Source organism: Gekko japonicus, unplaced genomic scaffold (genome assembly GCF_001447785.1).
Source record: "Gekko japonicus isolate JY-2015 unplaced genomic scaffold, Gekko_japonicus_V1.1 scaffold1355, whole genome shotgun sequence".
Taxonomy (NCBI): domain Eukaryota; kingdom Metazoa; phylum Chordata; class Lepidosauria; order Squamata; family Gekkonidae; genus Gekko; species Gekko japonicus.
The window spans coordinates 124,732-146,419 of record NW_015173170.1 but is presented as its reverse complement, the minus strand read 5'-3'; the positions used below and the strand labels follow the sequence as shown (position 1 = coordinate 146,419).

Genomic DNA, 21,688 nt, shown 5'->3' with positions numbered 1-21,688 from the left:
CCCCTGCCCTTACATTCCCAAACATGGAGTACAATTTACCACGTATTCTGACATACTTCCCCACGCCTCAGAAGCTAAGCAGGACTACTGTTGAAATGGCAGCTCCATGTCACATCCCCTGCCCTTACATCCCCTAACATGGAGTACAATTTACCACGTATTCTGACATACTTCCCCACACCTCAGAAGCTAAGCAGGGCTTGCTACAGTTCTGCAGGGCCTGGAAGATGGAGCTGTTCCGCCAGACCTCGGGTTGAGGTGGCAGGCATCTCAGGCCATTGTGGCCTCCCCTGCCCACAGAGTTGCCCACAGTACTGTCTTGAGTATCGTCAGTCTGATCATCCTGCAGGAAGTTTTAAATGGACTGCCCTGAATTTTTTTTTGTACATGGTTCTGCCATCCTGTTTACTGTCCATTATGTGATCGCTTGAATGTTTTTATTTTTTTTAAATCTGCTTATTCTATGTATTGTTATCAAATTTTGTTGTGAGCCATGGATGCAAGACATGGGAAATAAATTAGAAATAGAGCAATGAGACATAATATGGAAAACGGCTAAATATATGAGAGCCATATCCTATAAGGAAAATATTTATAAAATGTTCCACAGGTGGTATTGGTCGCCAGATAAAATTGCGAAGTGTTACTCCAGTACATCTAATAGTTGTTGGAAGTGTAGATCGAATGTGGGGACCTTTTACCACATGTGGTGAAAATGCGGTAAAATACAAAAGTATTGGGAAATGGTTCATAAAATTATTCTAGAAATTTTGAACTTAGATGTTGTGTTAGCACCTGAAACTTATTTATTGAATATTTTACCAAAGGGTTATTCAAGGCAAGATGAATATCTATTAGTATATATTATAATAGCTGCACGTATTTTAGTGGCAAAAAATTGGAAAATGGACAAAATACCCACCAAAGAGGACTTAACGTTTAAACTATTAGAATTGGCGCAAATGGATAATTTTAGTTTAATGTTTAATGTTGCAGGGTAAAGATAATAATCTATAAATGGATACAATTTAATTATGTATAGAAAACAAAAAGTATATAGAATGTGTGTAATAGACCCGTAGACTCTTATCAATATAGGTAATTTATGTAATCTATGAAAATGGAAAAAAAATTGTAACATTGTTGAAAATTAAGAAAAATAAATTTGAAATTTCTTTTTTTGTTGTGAGCCACCCTGAGTCCATTTTGCGGTAGGGCGGGAGATAAACCCAATAAAATAAAAATAAACCTCTGCTCCCAGTGATGGCCAGTGCCCTCCCCAAATTGTGGTACTCTGACCTCTACCCCAGCATTACTCTCCAACGTACTCCATCTCTGCCGCATACCTGTCTCCCGCCTGCACCCTTCCCTATACCTGAAGGCCACATAGTGAATGTATGGCTGGAAAATCTTTACGTATATTGTGACGTATCAGACCACAGCCTGCTGTTAACTCCTTATGTGGTGTCACGATCAACGTGTTAGACTAGGACTGGGGAGACCAGGGTTGCAATGAAGTTCATTGGTTTAGTGCCTCTGAATGTGGAGGTTCCCTTCAGTCACCATGGCTAGTAGCTATTGACAGACTTATCCTCCATGAATCTATCTAATCCCCTTTTAAAGCTGTTTATTCCCGTGGCCCCTACATCCTCTGGCAACAAATTCCACATTTCAATCACTCTCTGTGTAAAGTAGTATCTCCTTTTGTCTGTCCTGAACCATCAGTTTCATTGGATGTCCTTGAGTTGTAGTATTTTGGGAGAGGTTGAAAAAAATATATTTTTGTCAACTCTCTCCACCACCCAGGCATAATTGGATAAACCTCTTATCATGTCCCCCCTTAGTTGTCTCTTTACTAAACTGAAAAGTCCCAGACTCTTCAGCCTTTTGTCATAGGGAAGTTATGCTCCAACTCCCTAAATGCCCACTGCATTGTTATCCGTGTTGATGACACACATGTGCAAGTCTTCAGACTTCTTAGCACATATGCAGCATGAAAGCGACTTTTAGCCGTCAAATTAAATCAGGGAGAAAATTAGATTGTTTATTTTGGCTCGGTTATCTAATTGTCAGAGACATAGGAAGGCATTCATTGGCCCCTGCCACACGGCAGGGGAAAAGCCGCCAAAAAGTGTGGCTTTTAAAAGCCACACCAAAGTTGAAACGGCGCAGCGGGATCCCACGGATCCCCTAGCCGCGCCGCCTTTCTCCCCGGCACGATCAGACGCCGGGGAGAAAACACAGATCGGACAGCGAGCCAGCCGAACTGCACATGTCGGAGCATGCGCAGTTCGCCTAGGAGCCGAGGACGCGCCGGCGCAAGGATGCACCGGCGATCAGACTCCCGGTTTGCGGCGCACCATTGGGATGAACCACCTCGGTAGGTGGTTCCAACTTGAAGCGGTTTATCGCGTGGATGGGCCAGTTCGGGGACGGAAGCATTACGCTTCCCAGATGTTGTGGTGTGATCGCGGCCATTTGCTCCGCCCCCGAACCGTCCCGCTCCCGGCCCAAATCCCCTCATGTGAACGGGACCATTGTATCCCATACACTGTGATGGGAGCCTCCATAGCCTGCTTCTGCTCACTGGTGGCTATTAGTGGGTGTAGAAAATGTCCATCGATTATGTGAGGCAATAGCCCAAATTGAATAGAGAGAGGAGATTCAATAGCAAAGTACAGCCCCATGATTATTTTCACTTCTACCCCTTGAAACAATCTCTTTGAATAGCACTTCTACAATCAAACACTTTGAATTATCATCAATGTTTGCAGTTTAGTATTCTGATTACCAAGAGCTTTTCTACTTCTGAAAACGTTACTCATTTTGGTCTTGAAAAGTACTATATTCATTTGTCATGGGGCATTCTAGCACATGTATTTTCATAGCTAAGGAAGACTGATGGACATACTGACATGATTAGAGCTCCCACACCCAATGTTGCTTCATATGTAACTAAAATACCTTGATGAGCATGAACTTCAATTGTAGCGTACTTATTTGTGCAGGAAACTGACCACGTAGAGAGTGTTCACAGGAGGGTAAACAGCACTTAGTGTTCCTCTCAGAACACTTAAGTATTTTTAGTTGTATGATTCAGAGCTTGATGAGGACCATGTAAACTATCCAGCTAAGCCTCATCCATTTGGCGTGTCAGCCTTTGAAATCCTCTGAAGCATTATTCTGGTTACAGGCCATTGAAACCATCAGGCTAAAAATGGAGTAACACTGTGCAGGATTGCGCTGTCAATCACTTAATCCACCTCCTGATAAATCCTGATCAGGAACATGCAGATATTTTTCCAGTCCCCAAGCAGTCATTAAGACTGACAAGGAACACATTCAGCTAATGAGGGGTATCTCTGGAAGCCAAAGAAGCACTCTAGATAAATATACTAAGCCTACTCCAACCAGTAGGGACACAGGGACTAAAACCTCATTTTCGAAACCTACAGGGTAAACCACTGGCAGCAGCCTGTGCAGCTGGCTGGAGGAGTTCTTTCTGGGGTTATTTTGGTTTCCTGTTGCCCTTGAAACACATGATATGCCAACATGCAGAGGGGTCTAGTTAGAAGAATCAGATCTGCAGGCTCCAGAGTAAAATTTATGACTACTGAGAAGATAATTAATGTTGTTTTGCTAATGAGCTGATCTGTTACCTCTAGAGTACACTTGGCAAGCGAGGCACCGTTCGTGTGGCAAAGGGGATAATTATGCCTCCTACTGAGCTAGAGATACTGTAATGGTGAATGTCTTTGATTGGATTTCCAAAGCGCTGGAAAATAGGCACCATTAGCCCTCCTAAGCAGAGCTGCATCCTTCTATGTCCATTCAAGTCTGCTTAGGATGGCATTGTTAGTAGCTTCCTCCTCCTTACTCGCCGTAGCAAACTCTGAAGGGTTTTGGGGTGACAATAGCTCTTCAAAGAACGGGAAGCCTCAAGAATCCCCCTGGTTCTGATTTCCATTGCAAATACCTATTTGATCGGAGACCACAAAAAAACAAAACAGAATAAAACCCTTTACCACGATTAATGATGATTCTATCATGTTGCTTTTGGAAATAAAAGTAGGACACAAGCCAGAGTGAAGCCATTGGCCGTGCCAAAATGTCATCCAAGCAACTACATTTCTTGCCCTTCCTCACCTCCAATTGAAAGCCTCCCAATCTGACACAGGTTGGCATGTGGGGATATGGTGCCAAGCTGCAGTCAAGCAAGCCAAAGATCAGGTTTTCCCGTGGCTCATCCCATGATGCTGTAAGAACATCTGGAAGTTGGAACTGGTTGTAATCATTGCAGGACCATCCCACCATATTGCTGCCTAACGGATTAGGCTGCTCTTGGCCCCACTTGAATAGTGCCATCTTCCAAAGCCCCAGATAATCAGCTCTCGTATCACTATGGAAACCATATCTGACAAGCCGTAACATTGCTAGGCCGTACACAAAGCCAAAGCCCTCTGAGAGCTCTGCATCACAGCTGCCAGTAGCCTGAATTTCCCACCATCTCTGATGTGCTCTACATCCACGTCAGCTGTGGACCAGTATCCAAGGGAGGAATAAGCTGCTGGAAGGTGAGGAACGAGGATGAGTGTTTCTACATCTGCTGTGCTGGAGGTGGAAACCACTTGCTGGATGGGAAGAGTTATTCCCTCAGCAATATCCTATTCCAAGCCAAACTAGGCAGGCAGACACCTGCTTCTGTGCTTGACTTGCTTTTATTAAAGCAGGGCTTGTGTATCAGCGATTTCTTCCATGGCAATTTTTTATCTCAATTACTGTTCATTTTTTGGTTCCATCAATGGAAAAATTGCCTGACCATAATCTTAGAAACAGTGCAAATGACTGCATCAGCTCAGCACTTGTCATACCGTCATCTCTGCTATGTTCCTCCCAAGGCGCAGGCCAACGGTAACTTGGAGATTCAGAAATTAATTCAAAGGTGACGTTGATTGGTGATTCTAATGTGGGGATCTCAGTACAGTCTGCATTCAACACATACCAAAGCCAAACGATGCACCTTCCCATTGTGCCCTGCACCAATAATCAGAAGCACATTTCTGACTAGAGGTTCTTTAAATTGTCCTGAATGTGGCCACAGTCTCATCGTTCCAAATCATGATTTCCCAAACAAACTGTTTCCATTAAAACAATTAATGTTATTTGTAACGACAGTCTTCTGGGTGAAGAAGATCGTTAAAAAATGAACAAATCATTGCAGAAGCTGGCTTTGTGCATTGCAGAACAAATGCCAGTTAAGCCTGGAAACAGCTTTGCTTTTTTGGGGATCATGTGTGCTGACTGTCCAAGGTAGCACTGAACAACAAGACTGCTATTTTTACTTATTTTATAATTTATGCTATTTATAGTCTGCCTTTCTCATTGAGACTTGAGTCAGATTTTGAAGTTCTAGTGAAGTAAAGGGAAAGACTGATGCATCTGAATTAAGCACTCAAGCTGCAGCCTAAACCATATTTATTTGCAGGGGATGTTGTACCGAAATTAAGAGGACTACTGTCCAAGCAAATGTGTTTAAATTTGGGTTGCAGATTTTGAAGGTCCATGTGTGATGGACTGCTCTTTTAAGAAGCATAGAAGTGCTGACTTCCAGTCTAAGGTGACACGCAGGCAGACACATCTCCCAGATGCCCCGGGGATGCAAACTGCACACCAGCGTGTAGGAGGGGGTGCGACGGGTCGTGACCCCCCTGGAGCCTTGGTAAAAGGCTCCTAGCCAGGGGGCTTTTGAGGGGTGACCTCTTCGATGGCATGATGCCGGAGAATTGAGGCACTCCTCCACCCCGAAGGTCCTGCCGCTGAGTTACCGTATGGTACAAGTGCTGCTGACCGGGACAAGCATTGGAGATCGGGTGAAAAAAACCAATGCCGAGCAAGGCCGGTTGGCCAACAACAAATTGTGAGTCAGGTTGAAGCGAGCATGAAGATTTAAAAAGAAAGCTGCCCCCCTTAAAGAGCGATGGAAAGTGAGCGGGGGAGGGGCCCCTCCCAAATGCATAAACGAAAACACCGAATAAAGAGGGGGGAGTGGAAAAATAAGCATTTGAAACTGTTTTCAGAGACTTACCAGAGCGCAGAGAAGCATTTGGGTGAATATCAGAGACTTTAGCAACTTTTTGATAAGTAAACAAATCCAAAAAGATGGCGGGGAAGAAACCGGAGAAAGAAAAACTTTTGAAAGCGAAACTAGTGGGTAGTCCTCGAACGGAAGAGACCACTGAGCTTTCAAAAATGTTGGCAGATTCCTTGCACCCTCTGCTGGATGAGATGACTAATATTAAGCAACAACTGTCAGTAATTGGCCAAAGTTTGGCTTCACAGCAGCTACAATTGACTCAATCCTTAAAAGCAACGGAGCAAATGGGGGAGAAGGTGAAGGAAATGGACGGCAATACTAAAAAAGTTAAGAAAAAGGTGCAAAAGCTGGAAATGAAGCAAGCTATGGAAGAGTCACAACTTTTGCAGTTGCAAATGGAGAAAGCGAATATGGTCCTATGGTTTCAAGGGGTCCCGGAAATTAAAGGAGAGAATCTGAAGCAACGGCTGAGTGAAGCAATAGTCCCAAGGACAGATTTGACAGCAGAATACCTCTACAGTGAGATGGATGTGGTCTATAGGTCCTGTTCCTCATACATCACGAAAAATAATCTGCCTGGGGAAATAGTAGTCAGATTCTCGAAGAGACATGTGAGAGACTCTATTTTGAAAGCAACTACAGAAACTCCCTTGAAAATGGGGAACAACAAGATCAGGATTTTAAACGACATCCCATTTGATATAAGACAGAAGAGAAAGAATGATAAAGAACTAATCCTATTTCTACAAACAAATAGCATCAGTTACAAATGGTTAATCCCAGAATGCATCATTTTCAAACTTCACGATAAAAAAGAAAAGATTGACTCTGTTCTTAAGGCACGTGATTTTCTGCGAACACAGCTCGGGGAACCAGCTGAGGATGAGAAGGAAGAAGAAGAAAGCAAATCTGATGGCAAGTTAGGCTAGGGGTCTTTGGACAAGGATTCACCCTCTAAAAAGGGGGCAGCTGCCCCAAAAGTTCATATAAATTGAGGGTTAGAAAAGAGAAGAATAAATAGTGGCTGAAGGACTCTATTCCCTACCCAGTCAAACAGGAGGTTAGCTCTGAAGAGTGCAGAGATCCCTAGTCTGGTGTGGTTAGAAACTGCCTTTGGAGACCTCAAGAGTCAGTTAAAACCTCAAGAGTAGTGCTGGTTTTCAAGAGAAGGGGTTTGGGTACTGGAAAGAGTACACCAGCCCTCTGGAAACCAAAAGCGTTACCAAATGAGTCACAATAATCAAAGAAAGAGTGCTGGAGTGTTTGGGAAAGTCTGGAACAAAAGCCTCTCAACTCAAAGATTTTAAGTAACTCTGAATAGCTTAGAAACTCTCATTAACCTGAAACATAAGAACTAAAGTCTGTGTACGTACCTGAAATACCTCAGAAATTTTACCCCTGAATTCACCTGACCTTTCCCCTCTGTGTTGAATAAAATATTTTGTTAATTTGGAATATAAAAACTTCTTGGGAGCCATTTAAGTCATATAAGTTAAAGGAGGATCCCATTCCTTACCTCAGGTTCTATACCATGACAGAGTGAGACAGCCAGAATTCTTCATGAAAGAGGAAAACAGACAACTAGGGCACCTCAGTCACAAAAGGGAAAGTAAAACCTGGGGGAAATATTGCCTCTAAGGGAGGGAAGTGGACTGCGGTGTCATACCATGTTTTATTTAACAAAAAAACAAAAAAACCCAAAAAAACCCACCTGCTTTTAAAACTTTTCTCAGTCCCATTGAGCACAGACATCTGCTGACTGTGAAAAAGAAATGCAAGGCTCCCTTGGACACTCCAAAGTAGTCACACTGAATTCCCAGGATACTTGGAAGAAATTTAATCTGTGGCCAGACACCAATGGAGATAGACAATTGACTGATAACAACTCGCAGTAAATAGCTCCTCTCTTTGCTGCACTGATTATTCTGTCTTTCCTTTGTGGATCATAGGCTGCGGACACACACACACTAAATAATCCACTTTCACTGCACTTTTGAATTGGATTTTGCCAGTTCACACAGTAAAAATCCAGTTGGAAACTGCATTGAAAGTGGATTATTTAATGTGTGTGACCACAGCCATAGACTAAGATGCACAGGATTATTCCATTTTATGCTCTCAATACTTCTGTGGGAGAGGTTAGGCTGAGCAATGCCTTTTCTTGGTAAAGTATAGACCACAGTTCCCCAGCAGGGTACTTCCCTCAACACTTCCTGAGCCTTTCAAAAAGTGGGTGGGGCTATTGTAAGGTAGGCCTTGTTACTGGCTCCCCTCATTTAAATGAAAGAGTTTGCCACTGGAGGATGAGGAGAACTGGTAAGCAACTGGACTTCCGATATTCACTGTGTGGTTTCATCCCTCCTTCAGGATTTCCTACTTCCCAGGAGGTCTGAGGAGGGCTGTATTCTGTTCGACTCTGCCTCCTGAGGCAGCCATATTGGGTTTGGCTCTGCTTCCTGTGCGATTTAGGAGTGGTGACCACACCCTTTCAAAATTCCAGAGGTGCCTGTAGCTCCAAAAAGGTTGGGTATCCCTGATGTAGACTTGCCATTTTCGTGTCAGCAAGCTCCCCCACTATTGGCTCTATTGTTAAACTGGCATGCAGACACATAAGTAACATGATTTTTTACAATGGAGCCAATAGCTTTGGTCACAAACAGAAAAGAGCCAGTGTGTGTCTGGGAGGTGCGTAATTCCGGACGCACATGTGTTACAAAGTCCTCACGTTGTTTGCAACAAACCACGATTTTGTAAATTATAAATGGAGCCTGAACTCAGGTCTTCCTGGGATTGTTACGTTTTTTTGTAGGTAAAGGGATGGAGTGAAGGTTCATCCAGATTTCCCAGTGCAAGGACAACTCTCCTATGTTTTGGCTGTGATTAGTTAGTCACAAGTTGTACGTAACCATGGAGGCATCGCGTTTCACTGGTCACATCCCTTGATATGATTATTGATATCATTATTGATATGATGATTCCAAATTTGATAGTTCCTGAATTTATGTTTCCTGAGAAAAAATTGAGCATAGGAAATCTAACTTCCAGAATGAAACCCTTCTCTCTCATTACCTGATTCCGACACTTGAAGCAGAAATGAAAGCGAGAATGTCTTTAACCTGACTGACCTAATATGATCGTGCTCTCCCCCATTCAGACTCTTCCGGCTGCCTTTTGCAATGAAAGATAACTTTGAATTCTCTCAAGGAAGGGTTCTCTTTTGTTTTGTTTTGTTTTTTGTAATTTGCACAGTGGCCTGGCTCTGATTCTTGAAAGGACAACGATGGCACATCCCCCCAAATAAAGGAGAATAGCAGCACTGTCTTATCTTACTGCAGGCATACAGTTCGTGCTGAAAATGCTATCGATGCACATCTTTCAAGACGATACCAGAATAACAACAGTGCAATCCTGAGCACAGTTATATCCTTCTAAATCCACCAGAATCCATAGGCTTAGAAGGGTGTAACTTGGCTCAGAGTTGCACTATAGTTCTTGGATTTAAGAATGATTTATTCATTCTAGTGGGGAGCTGTCAACATTAAAAAAAAAAATTGTATGTCTTTCCTTCTAGATGCTCCAGTTGCTTCTCATGTCTGCTTTGCCCTCCTATCCCCTGCCCATGAAGTGGCCAGCAGTCTGAAATGGGAGCAATTATTATACACCATCTTCTTGCTTGGAATATGGTATTAATGTTTTAATTATTTTATCTTGATGTTTTTATTAATGATGTACATCGCTCAGAGCCCTGCATTGCAGGGATTGGGTGATTAACAAATTCAATGCATAAATAAATAAATAAAATAGACTCAGTCATGGAATGACTCAGCCGCACAATTGCAATATGACCCCTCAAGGGTATTACAGGGGCCTATTATACACAGGTGTTTCCCCTTGCTTTCACCGTGCATGTCCATCAGGGTTTCTTTGTCATTCTGCATCTATTTTCCTCCCTTCAGCGCTCAGTTCACTTACTGGTCACTTTCCCCGGGTTTTCTGAGAGTGCTTTTCTGCAAATTTTCCCCTTGTTGTCTTCCGAGCTGAAAGTAACTCAAAAGCATACAGATTCCCTTGGATTTCCCCACCAACGCCACCCTTTTGCCACCCCTTGAAGGTCACTCCTCACCCACACCGAGGTCATTCTGCCCACTCTGCACCTTCCACCATCCTCCCCCTTTAATCATTGTATAAGCTCCATTTTCCCTTTGTTTTAATTTTTTTTACAAGCGGCATGAGTCTAGTGATTTGAGACTATTGCTAGTCTTGGATTGCTGAATTAAAAAAAAATGACTGGGGGGGGGAGTTTAAAAGGAGCTGTGCGAGGTGTAGTTCCCTGCTGGTATTGACTTGAAAGGGGGATTGGAGAAGAGGCAAAGAGCAGTGTCCCCAATGCAAAAAAAGAAAAAAAGGATTTCAGTGCTGCATGCAAACAAAATAAAGGGGGGATGGTCAGCTTGGAATGAAATTGACATGAGATGTAAAGAGGGGGAGAGACACTGGAAAGGGAAGCCTAAAGCTTTGAAAACATTTTTCCCTTTAATGCTTTAGTGAACAAAGTGGGGAGGGGGCCATTTTGGCAGTCTCTGGAAGCCTAACATTAAAATGGCTGAGTAGGGATTTGCACCCAGATCTTCCAACAAGGAGTTGGCACTTTAACCTCTACACTGCACTACCTCACACTGTGTGACTGATCATTTCACACTGCAGCATGTCAGTCCAGAACTCACCCTGTCAAGGATGGTCTTTTGGGGTTGATGGTGTGGCCACACATGCAGCAATGAAAGGAATGTACAGCCCAGACCACTCACAAATAAGCCTGTCTGATGAGCTCTTAGGGGAAGGATCTACAACATAGCCCAGTTCATACATTATCACATATTCATGGCAAGGAAGGGCTCGAGCACATGAAGCTGTCTTAAGCTATGTCAGAGAAAGGTCTTTCCCAACTCCTCAGATTTTTAAACTAGAGATTATAAGGACTGGCTCCGGAGACCTTCTGCATGCAAAGCAGATATTCAACCATTGAGCCATGGCATTCCATTCTGTCTCAGATATGTTGCTTCTATCTCTGACCACAAGTTTGCAGTCCATGTCAAGTGGTAACAACAACTATTCAGCCATGACAGGTAGGTATGATACTGCTCTTTTTGCCAGCACTCAATTCCCACCAATATGGGCATGAGGTCTTCCATCTCACTCAGCTTGGAGCGCATGAACATATAAAGCTGCCTCATACTAATCCAGATCATTGGTCCATCAAGGTTGGTATTGTCTGCTCAAACTGGCAGCAGCTCTCCATGGTCTCAGGCTGAGGTCATTCACATCACTTACTACCTGCTCCTTTTTAAGTGGAGATGGTGGGGAGTTGGGATTGAACTGGGGACCTCCTGCATGTTAAGCAGATGCTCTTCCACTAGGGTTGCTAGACCCCTCAGTTTGGTGATTCCCCACTTTTTGGGGGGTTCTCCCTGCCACCTGGCCACCAGGGGAAGCCCCGCCCCAAAGCCCCAACACCTGCAGCCACCCCTCTCCCTTCTCTCTTAAGAGAGAGGAGGGAGAGGGGCAGCTGCGGGCCATGCACCCAATCTCTGGGTGGGCGGGGGCCTTGGCTGCAGGCACTTAAAGGGACCCCTTTAAGTGCACACCGCTGGTGGGACCATCCCTGTGCACCCAATCTCAGAGCAGCAATGCCACAGGGAGATGGGGCACACGGGGCCCTGTCCTGCCGGCTGTGTGCACTTAAAGGGACTTAAAGTGCTCACAGCTGGCAGGACCGTCCCCACAGGGGTGGGGCTTGGAGCCAGGATGTCCCCAATGTGACATCACATTGGGGATGCCCCGCCCCCTCCGGGAACGCCCCCCAAAGTCCCCTGCTGGGGATGAAGATGCACCTGGCAACCCTATCTTCCACTGAACCACAGTCCCTCCCCTACCATCCAGTGATGGTAGCCTCTTACTACCCTCTGCTTCATTTTACCAGGTGCCACTGATTAGCTGAAACAGACAGTTCACAATGGTAAACATTTGCTGAATTTTTTTTTACATTGTGTGTGTGTGCGCGCGCACCTGTGCCTGGAAGTCATGGTGACGTCTAGCAACTCCTACTGGGGCATGGAGGACATTCAGAGAAGTGGCTTGATAGCCTGCCTCTGCCTCCCAACCCTGCTATTCCTTGGAGGTCTCCCTTCCAAGTGCTTGCCAGGGTCAGCCCCGCTTAGCTTCCAAGATCTGACGAGATCGGGCTTGCCTGGGCTATCTGGGTCAGGGCTATGTTTGCTGAATTCTTAATTACACATTAACATTTGTGCTGGAGTAGAAAGAAACCAGCCATCCCATACCCCTTTAAGCACCTTTTTTACCTGTTATGGCTAGCTGAGTAACAAAAAAGGTCATTCTGGATTTTCTCTTCCTCCTCCAGGTGGAAAGCAGAACAATGGAGTTCCCACCAATTGTTACGACAAAGAGAATCCAAAGGGTAATCAGTTGCTCTGTCTGTAAGGAAAGAAAAAAGAAGCTGGTCAGTGGAAGGATCTAGTTATGGCCCAGCACTGAACTGTGGGGAAAACAAGCATTGGCAATTGTTCATTCATGGGCATTCTCTGTGGTGGCTCCCACCTTGTAGAATGTCCTGAACATTTTCCTGAACATTTCCCCTGCACTTTGAATCATACTAGAATCATAGAGTTGGAAGGGACCTCCAAGGTCATCTAGTGCAACCCCCTGCACAATGCAGGAAATCCACATGCCATGATTGTCAGGTTCGGGTTTCAGATTCCTTGATAGACATCACCAAACACCTCTTATGCAGGGAGAAAAACTTTGCAAACACAGTGGGGCATGCAGCAGTCTTCCATCTGCTCACTTGTCTAGATTACACCGTCCATATCAACTCAACTATACTTAGTCCAGTGAGCTGCATTTCAGCTTCCACAATGAAGTGAACTGAAGCCCAGTAATGATTTGCACCTTAGAGGGAAGCAGGAGCAGTGCTTAGCAATGACTGAAACTACCATCAATCACCATAAGACTACATAAGTATGCGCACAGAAACAACCTGATAATGGGCAATTTTCAGCTTTATTTCAATCCATCCTAAGGACTTGCACACATGGAGGCTAAATGCTGAGGAACTCACTGCAGGCTCTGGCTCCAATCGCACACAATGTTAGCTGGGGATCCAGGTGCATTGCAGTTCAGCAATAACTCTGTGCCTCTGCCACAAACAAACTCTGTACAAACAAAGTGATTCCTCATCACTCAAAGCAGAGGACAGCAGGTTCATATCCATGATGCTTCTACAAAGGCTTGCCATTGGAATTCAGTTCTGCAAAGATTTGGAAGCTCTCATTGCACTAGCCCAAACTTCCTGCCGGCGGAAATGTGATAATAGAGTTTCAAAGGCATAGTAGCCAAGAAAAGATTTCTCTCTAAGAAAAAGTCAAAATTCCCAAGACAGCTGGAGATATGCAGGGCATGTGCATATGGTTTCTTCCCTTTGGTTTCTCAAAGTGCTCCTTTTGCATAATCTCTGTTTATATACATAAGGCTTGCCAAGAGCTTTGATCATTGAAGTCCTTGGTTCTTGCACACCCACTGGCTCGCCCGTGAATGAATCGCTATTTTCTTTGGTACCACATCAAATTCTTCAAATTATATCACATCACAATGCTATTCTGGATTTCACGTACACTTTGAGATGTGCGGTAGAGAATTACATAAAAAGAATTTCTTCATTACAAGGAAAATATTTTGGTAACAACTCCCCCTTTGTTGATTAAAATCACTCTGCTATATTACTGTTTTCTGGGAAGTCGCATCCAAAGAGTGGGTTGTGTGATGTATCAACAACTTGTTGTATGTTTCTTTTCAACAAACAAGCAATTTTATCAGTTACACAATGAAAACGAAACACTTCGTACTGAGATCTCCAGTACCACCCTAAGCTGAGTTACACGCCAAGTTCCCCTTTCCCCTGATAAAGAGTTTATGGTTGGGAAGGAACTGCTCCGAGCGTAGAGATAATGTGACTGAAGACGTTTGGACTTCATGAAAAAACCTGAAGAAAGGACTCCCAGATCTTGTGGGTAGATCTTGGCGCCTGCCCATGTCCCCGTTTTAGCTCTAAGCAAGTCATCTGCCTAGGAAAACTTGCATATTTAAAAAATGTTTCAAATTCCAAATGACTCAGTTTCCTAGTAGAAAACCTACTTTAAAACCCTTCCACTAAACAGCCTCTGGTGTCAAATATTTTGTGTATTCCTATAGTGACCACTGGTAAATGGTTTGATACATGAAGTAGAAGCATTCTTGTGCATGCAGGGGGTAAACAGGAAAGTCTATCCAGGGCGACAGATATTAATCTTTACAGTTTTGGGGGGTGGGAGGGGTTGCAAAAAAATATTGACCAGGGAACCATCTGAATGCAGATCTAGACTGTCAAAACCAAAACCAAAATGAAAACCTTCTTTGGCTCCAAGTCCAACCTGATTACTGTCAGTACCGATATTATTACTGTCCACTCCCTGATGGCTTTTAGAAAGCGAACCATGGCCTTTCTTTTTCAACTGTACAGAGAGGAGGAAGAATACAATCTGATGCTTCTGGTCTGTGCTCATTTGATTTGACAAGGACTAGCTTTATTACTTTAGATTAATTTTAAAGTTTTTATCCATGTCACGTGATTCCCTTAGTGTTCCGAAATGGTGTATCACTGTGCACCCAATTGTATGCTTACATGGTAGAATGTGGGATGTAAGTGGAATAAACAGAGGAATAATAGTTTTCCTACCCTGAACTGGTGTCTGTGTAGGAAAATATTGCACATGGAAATGTGTTCGTCACATCATCAACTGCGTGCCGCTAACTGAAGAAGTAATATTTTATCTCATTTAGACAGGTAACAGTCGGTAGAACTAGGCTGTAGGCATGGGTAATGAGATAGGTCCATGGATAATAATTACCACAAAAGCCCATGTTCCAATTACCTTTAAGTGCATGTACCACAATGTCCTTTAGTAATTACCATTGCTTTTTCAGGTTAACGTCTGGCTGCCAGCAGAAATGCTATTAACATCAATGAGAACCCTAATTGTGAAGTCATTCAAAGCAATAATGAAATTCAGACAGTCATTTTAAACATTTTTTTTTTTGCTGTCAAGTCATAGCTGACACCACGAGGTTTCAAAGGCAAGAGATGTCCAGAGGTGCTTTGCCATTGACTGCCTCCGTGTCATGACCCCGGGCTTCCTTTGTGGTCTCCCATCCAAAGACTGACCAGACTGGGCTAGCTGGGCTAGCTGGGCCTCTCCAGGTCAGGGCCGTTCTAAAACACCTTTTTACTTTCCCGGTTTTCAGTATCAATGTGAAAAGCCCATCTGGGATCAAGATTATGTAAGTGGTTTACTAAACATCCTGTACCAGTTCGGTGTAGTGGTTAAGTGCGTGGACTCTAATCTGGGAGAACCGGGTTTGATTCCCCACTCCTCCACTTGCACCTGCTGATGTGACCTTGGGTCAGTCACAAGCTCTGGCACAGCTGTCCTTGAAAAAGAGCAGTTTGTGTCAGAGCTCTCTCAGCCCCACCCACCTCACAGGGTGTCTGTTGTGGGGAGGGGAAGGGGAAGGAGTTTGTAAGCCGCTCTGAGACTCTGAGTGAAGGGCGGGGTATAAATCCAATCTCTTTTTCTCTTCTTCTTCTTCTTCTACAATTTATTTTTATTTTCCAAAATTTACACCGCACACCTGTCTGCCCTCAAAAGGGACAGAAGGGGGGGGGGGGCTAACGAATTATGAAACCATATATTGATAACTATTAACGCCAGCAATGACACCATCTTAAAACAATTAGAACAAAGGCTAAAATAATACAAAATCATTTTAAAAAATTAAAACATTGGACAGGAAGGAGGGATCACTGAGGGAATGCCAGTGAAATAAACAAAAGATAGTCTTCACTCTCTGGTGAAAGATGGGAACAGAAGGGGATAGAAGATGCTCCCTGGCGCCCCTGACCACAGCTGCCACCTGCTTATCGAGCAGTAGGCCTGGGTGCAATAGCACCCTCAGACTACAGACCTATTTCTTTGGGGGAAGTGCAACCCCGTCAAGAATGGGTGACACCTTAAATCCTGTCAGACCTTCTGCTCACCAGTAGTACTCCATCCTGTCAGGATTAAGCTTCAGCCTGCGTCCACTCCAAAACTGCCCCCAGGCACCAGTTCAGGGTTTCTACAGCCTCCCTGGGATCAACTGCAAGTGGGAGAAAAAGCTGAGCATCATCGGCATATTGGTGACAACCCAGCCTAAATCTCTGGATGACCTCACGCAGTTGTTAAAGAATACAGGGGGCAAGATGGAGCCTTGTGGGACCCCAAAGGCCAAGGGGCTGAGCAGCAGTCCCCCAGCATCACCTTCTGGAACCTACCCTCCAAGTAGGACCAGAACCACTGCAAAACATTGTCTCGTAATCCCAGCCCAGAAAGGTGGTCCAGATGGATACCATGACTGATGGTATCAAAAGCTACTGAGAGTTCCAGGAGAATCAACAGCATTCTTCCATCCATCTCCTGGTGTAGGTCATCCACCAGGGTGATCAAGGATACTTTTAAATGAGCTTTTGCTAAATAACTTGCTTTATCTAGGAAAGCTTGGAGCTGTCCACCCACCACTCGTTCAATCACTTTGCTAAAAAAATTGAATATTTGAGACTAGTCGATAGTTACTGAGGTCTTCTGGGTCCAGGTAGACTTATTTAAAAGTGGAAGCATCACAGCCTGTTTCAAGGCAGGGAAAACCACCCCTCTCTAAAGGAGGCATTGACTACCTCTTGGACCCAGTGAACCAGAACTGCCCCAGCAGATTGAAGTAGCCAGGCAAGGCAAGGGTCATGCAAGCAGATGATTGTAGGTAGGCGTCAAAACTCCAAGGACTCTATCCACATGATCAGACTGAATAAACTGTTTCTTTGCCACCATCACCACCATAAAGTACACTTTACAATGAGCTTTTGTCCATGTCTTACCGGGTTCATCCCAAGTCTTCCTCCACAGTTGCGCTAACCATCTCCCTTGTCTTTTCATCATGCAGCCCCTCATTAAACCAAAGGGCTACCTGGGCTCTAACACTTGAGAGAGAGCACCTGGAAGCAATCGTGTCAACCACCCAGGTCATTTCTTTATTCCAGAGGTCAATCAGGACATTGACAGGTGCACCAGCCATATCAAAAGGAAAATACCCTGGAGCCATGAGAAAGCCATTTTAGATCCACGTGGCTCCGATCATTTTAATAGATTCCCCTACCCCTGAAGAGTCTTGGTATATCTAACCCAAATAAACAGTGATCTGTCCATGACAACAATGATGATTTAAAACCATAACACCAAATACTTAATGCTTTTCATTACATCCTTTTCTGAAGGTCAAATGGCTTGAAATATTTCTAATCACACATCCAGCAAAAGCTGCTCACTCTCAGCTTTAGACAGAGCTCAGATGCTTCCTCATGCAAATATTTTTACATCCCAATTCAGGCAGGCAGCCCTTTCACATATAAAGAAGAAGAAGAGATTGGATTTATACCCCACTTTTCACTACCCAAAGGAGTCTCAGAGGGGCTTACAAACTCCTTTCCCTTCACCTCCCACAACAGAATCCTGTAAGGTAGGTGGGGCTGAGAGAGCTCTGACAGAAACTGCTCTTTTTCAAGGACAGCTCTTATCAGAACTACGGCTTGCCCAAGGTCATCCAGCCAGGTGCAAGTGGAGGAGTGGGGAATCAAACCCGGTTCTCCCAGGTTAGAGTCCATGCACTTAACCACTACACCAAACTGGCTCTCAGAATACTCTTACCTACTTAAGAGTTTTTCTTACACAATTTGTTCCTGTGTTGTGACCAGACGGGTATTTTTAATGAATAATAGCCACCCATGACTCTTTTGATACTCTCACATTAGGAGGACATTTCTTCTGGAATAATGTAATGTAAGGGGTGGGGGAGACTAGATTTGATAGACTAAAAGTATGAACTACTGCAGGATTTATCCAATTAGCAAGAACCATATGAACAAGAACCATATGAAAAAGCAGGACCAAGATTTAATTAAGTGAATGAAAAGGGATGGAATGGATCTACAGTGAGAACATCATACTGGAAATACCACCATGTATAAGTACAATGATGGAGCTGCGGTGGCTCAAGTGGTTAAGACGCTGAACTGCAGGCTGTGGAAGGTCAGTAGTTCAGCAGTTCGAGACCCGGGTGCCGCATGATGGAGTGAGCTCCCATCTCTAGTTCCAGCTCCTGCCAACCTAGCAGTTCGAAAGCAAGAAATTGCAAGTAGATAAATAGGTACCACTTCGGTGGGAAGGTAACAGCGTTCCGTGCGCCTTGGTGTTTAGTCATGCCGGCCACATGACTATGGAAACGTCTTCGGACAGCGGGAAACATCTTCGGACAGCGCTGACTCTTCGACTTTGAAACGGGAGTCGGATTCGACTGGCTTTCGAGCAAGGGAACCTTTACCTTTACTATAAGTACAATGGCACCATGTAAGCACCATTCTAAAGTAGTTATACAATGGCACAAACACTTGCATCCAACTTGTACTCTCCATGAATTTCTTCATGAAGGCAAGTTGACACCACCCAGTTCTATTCTATTTCCAGCATATTGGTTCAATCACTTGGCCAAAACGTTTCATTGCTGAATGAACCGAGAGCACGTTAGGCCTGCTACCAGGATGTTTGGTAAAAACAGGATGCCCATCTGTCTCATAACACATTTATCTGTGGGTTGTCATATTTCTTTTCTTTTTTGCAGCTAACTCAGTCTTTGCTCTTTGCGTAACAGCAAATCCTTCTCCAATCTTTAAGGATGGCAGGCAGGGCTACCTATAGATTGTAGCCGTCATGAAAGTAAAGAAGCAAAGTTCTCTTTTAGTCTTCAGTCTCCATAATTATTGATGGATATTTTTTCTGTTCGTCTGCAAAAATGAACCAGTTTGGTGTAGTGGTTAAGTGCGCGGACTCTAATCTCCTCCACTTGCACCTGGCTGGATGACCTTGGGCAATCCATAGTTCTGGCACAGCTGTTCTTCGAAAAGAGCAGTTTCTGTCAGAGCTCTCTCACCCCTACCTACTTCACAGGGTGTCTGTTGTGGGTAGGGGAAGGGAAAAGAGTTTGTAAGCCGCTCTGAGACACCTTTGGGTAGTGAAGGGCAGGATATAAATCCAATCTCTTCTTCTTCACATATCTCCAAAAGTGTTGGTTTTTAATCATTCACTGCCTAAGACCATAGAGTTTTCCCTCGGATGGCCGTGGCCCCGCCCCCAGCATGCCCGGCGTGGTCGCGTCACTTCCAGGTGACGCGCACGTCGGGGAGGAGTTCCCCCCGGGGCCCAATCCGGTGGCGGCAGAGAACAGGCCTCTGAGGCAGGGGTTTCCCCGCCCCCCGGGGGGACTTGGGAAGCCTACTGTCCCCTTTTGCAAAGAACTGACATGCATACAAGTTGCTCGTGAGCAGAGATGTGCACACAACTGAGTATCCAGCACTTCGTAAACCACGTAGAAATTGGGGGTGGGGAAGCCAGTACAATCCCTCTGAAGGCATGAATGCACAAGGTTCTTGAACATCTGGAGAGGCTGCATTTACCTGATGTGAGTAATTATCTTTTATGATGTAAGGACCCCGCCTCCTCCTCCAGCTGAGACCCCCTTGGTTAGTGGGGTCCCCATCTTATTTTGGACTTCGTTGTCACCCCCTTTTAGCACCTAAGTGCCAGGGGACCTGAAACCTGGAGAGTCTCATAAAGGCACCTGGGTACAGCCATGAAAGCTCAGGAAAGAGACAGGGCGTGATAGCATTACAAACTGATTAAGTGCAATTTCCCCCAGCCCAGGGTTCTTGATAACAGTAAGACTTCACTCTCAATAACAAAAGACTTTTCAATACTGGAATATCCTGGCATATCCCAGAGGTGTCTGCCTAGCCTATGGAAGTTAACCAATGCCTGGTTCCTCTTTTTCCTTTTTTTACTCTATCAAGAAGAGCACAAGTCATTAATTTAGGCCCCATCCTTTTTCAGGAGCTATCTTGACTCACCCAAACTTTTGTGACAGTGCAGATCTGGCTCACTTCAACTGAGTTATAGTATGTTAATCATGTTGCCTCACCAAGGCTCTTTGTGCCCATGAAGATTTGGCTCGCAATAGCCCAGTCAAGGTATTGTCCCCACTTTTTCCTGCCAAAGTTGACTTTAAACCAGCCAGTGAGATTCAAATGCTACATTTTGGACCAACCAGGTTCCTGGGAAAGTGGGTTCCCATGTCTGGCTATGGGACCCTTCCCCATAAAAAGACCATCCCAACTCAGTGGAAAGTATGTCAGGTTTTTCTCACTACCCGAACACCCCTGCAACTGTGTTGCAGGCTCCTTTGTTTTCTCCTTGCTCTGCATCTTGGACTTCTCCAGACCTCAAGCCCAGGATCTCAGGTTGTTATGTCCCTTCCCTAAAATTTCCCAGTTTCCTCCCTCCTACCTTTTATAAGGGTGCCCTCTTGCTGGTGGAATTACTTAGGGAATTAGTTCTCAGATGCTTGGTTCTTTACACTTTTCTCCTTTTATTTTATTTTGTATACAATAAAGCTATTTGTGTCGCAATCACTCTCTGTCCTCTTCATAATTTTATTGTGGGGGTACCCCTACCAAGATCTACCTGGTATACACAGGCTACAAGGTCCTGCGTTAATTCTTTCAGGAACCCTTTTAAAATGATTTTCTTCTTCTTTGGGTCCAGTTTGGGTAACAATGATTAATTCCTCTAGGAAATAAGCTTATCACAAAATCTTAGGGACTGTGAGGAGAAGAGAGCATGAACACTAAATAATTAGCTCTGGATGAAAGTCCATGGCTGCAGATAAACAATCCCTCCCAATGAAAGTAATTTCCATTGCATTAATTTGGTTCTCACGTCGGAATCATACGTGGGCATTTCATCATTAAAATGTGTCCTTCCCCCTCCCCCCCAGGGACTATCTCAGCTATTCAGAATGTATTCCAAGCATATGCAAAATACTGAGCAGATGTTGTTGTGCATTTTTTTTCCAATGAAAGTAATTTCCATTGCATTAATTTGGTTCTCACGTCGGAATCATACGTGGGCATTTCATCATTAAAATGTGTCCTTCCCCCTCCCCCCCAGGGACTATCTCAGCTATTCAGAATGTATTCCAAGCATATGCAAAATACTGAGCAGATGTTGTTGTGCATTTTTTTTTGTATACCCGGAGGGATATTTTTATTATTATTTTTATAAGACTACAAAACTACAAAAAATATAAGGGAGGGGGATAATATCTAAGAATAAAGGATAGATAACAATACTACACTAAAAACCCAAGAGGAGGAGATCATATCCATGTTAATCTAAATGTTATTAATAAAAGTGTTAATATAACAATATACTTGTAGAGTTCTTATTTGTCTCGGCTTCAATGTTAGTATGTTAGTTGTGTGAGAGAACTTTCTGAGCATCTTCGTGTTAGTTGCTTCAAAAGGCAATTTTCAGAGTCCTTCTGCCTTTACTTCGGTTTTCTGTCTCT

The 21,688-nt window shown here is 44.1% G+C and overlaps 1 protein-coding gene across 1 annotated transcript in view; it reads right to left on the bottom strand.

The window, feature by feature from the left end:
• Positions 1–21,688, bottom strand: part of NPSR1 (neuropeptide S receptor 1) — a 111,052-nt gene that overhangs the window by 79,429 nt on the left and 9,935 nt on the right. Inside the window, exon 2 of the mRNA XM_015422533.1 lies at positions 12,451–12,583. Within this exon, the coding sequence (XP_015278019.1) occupies positions 12,451–12,583 (133 nt within the window). The remainder of the gene's footprint in view (positions 1–12,450; positions 12,584–21,688) is intronic.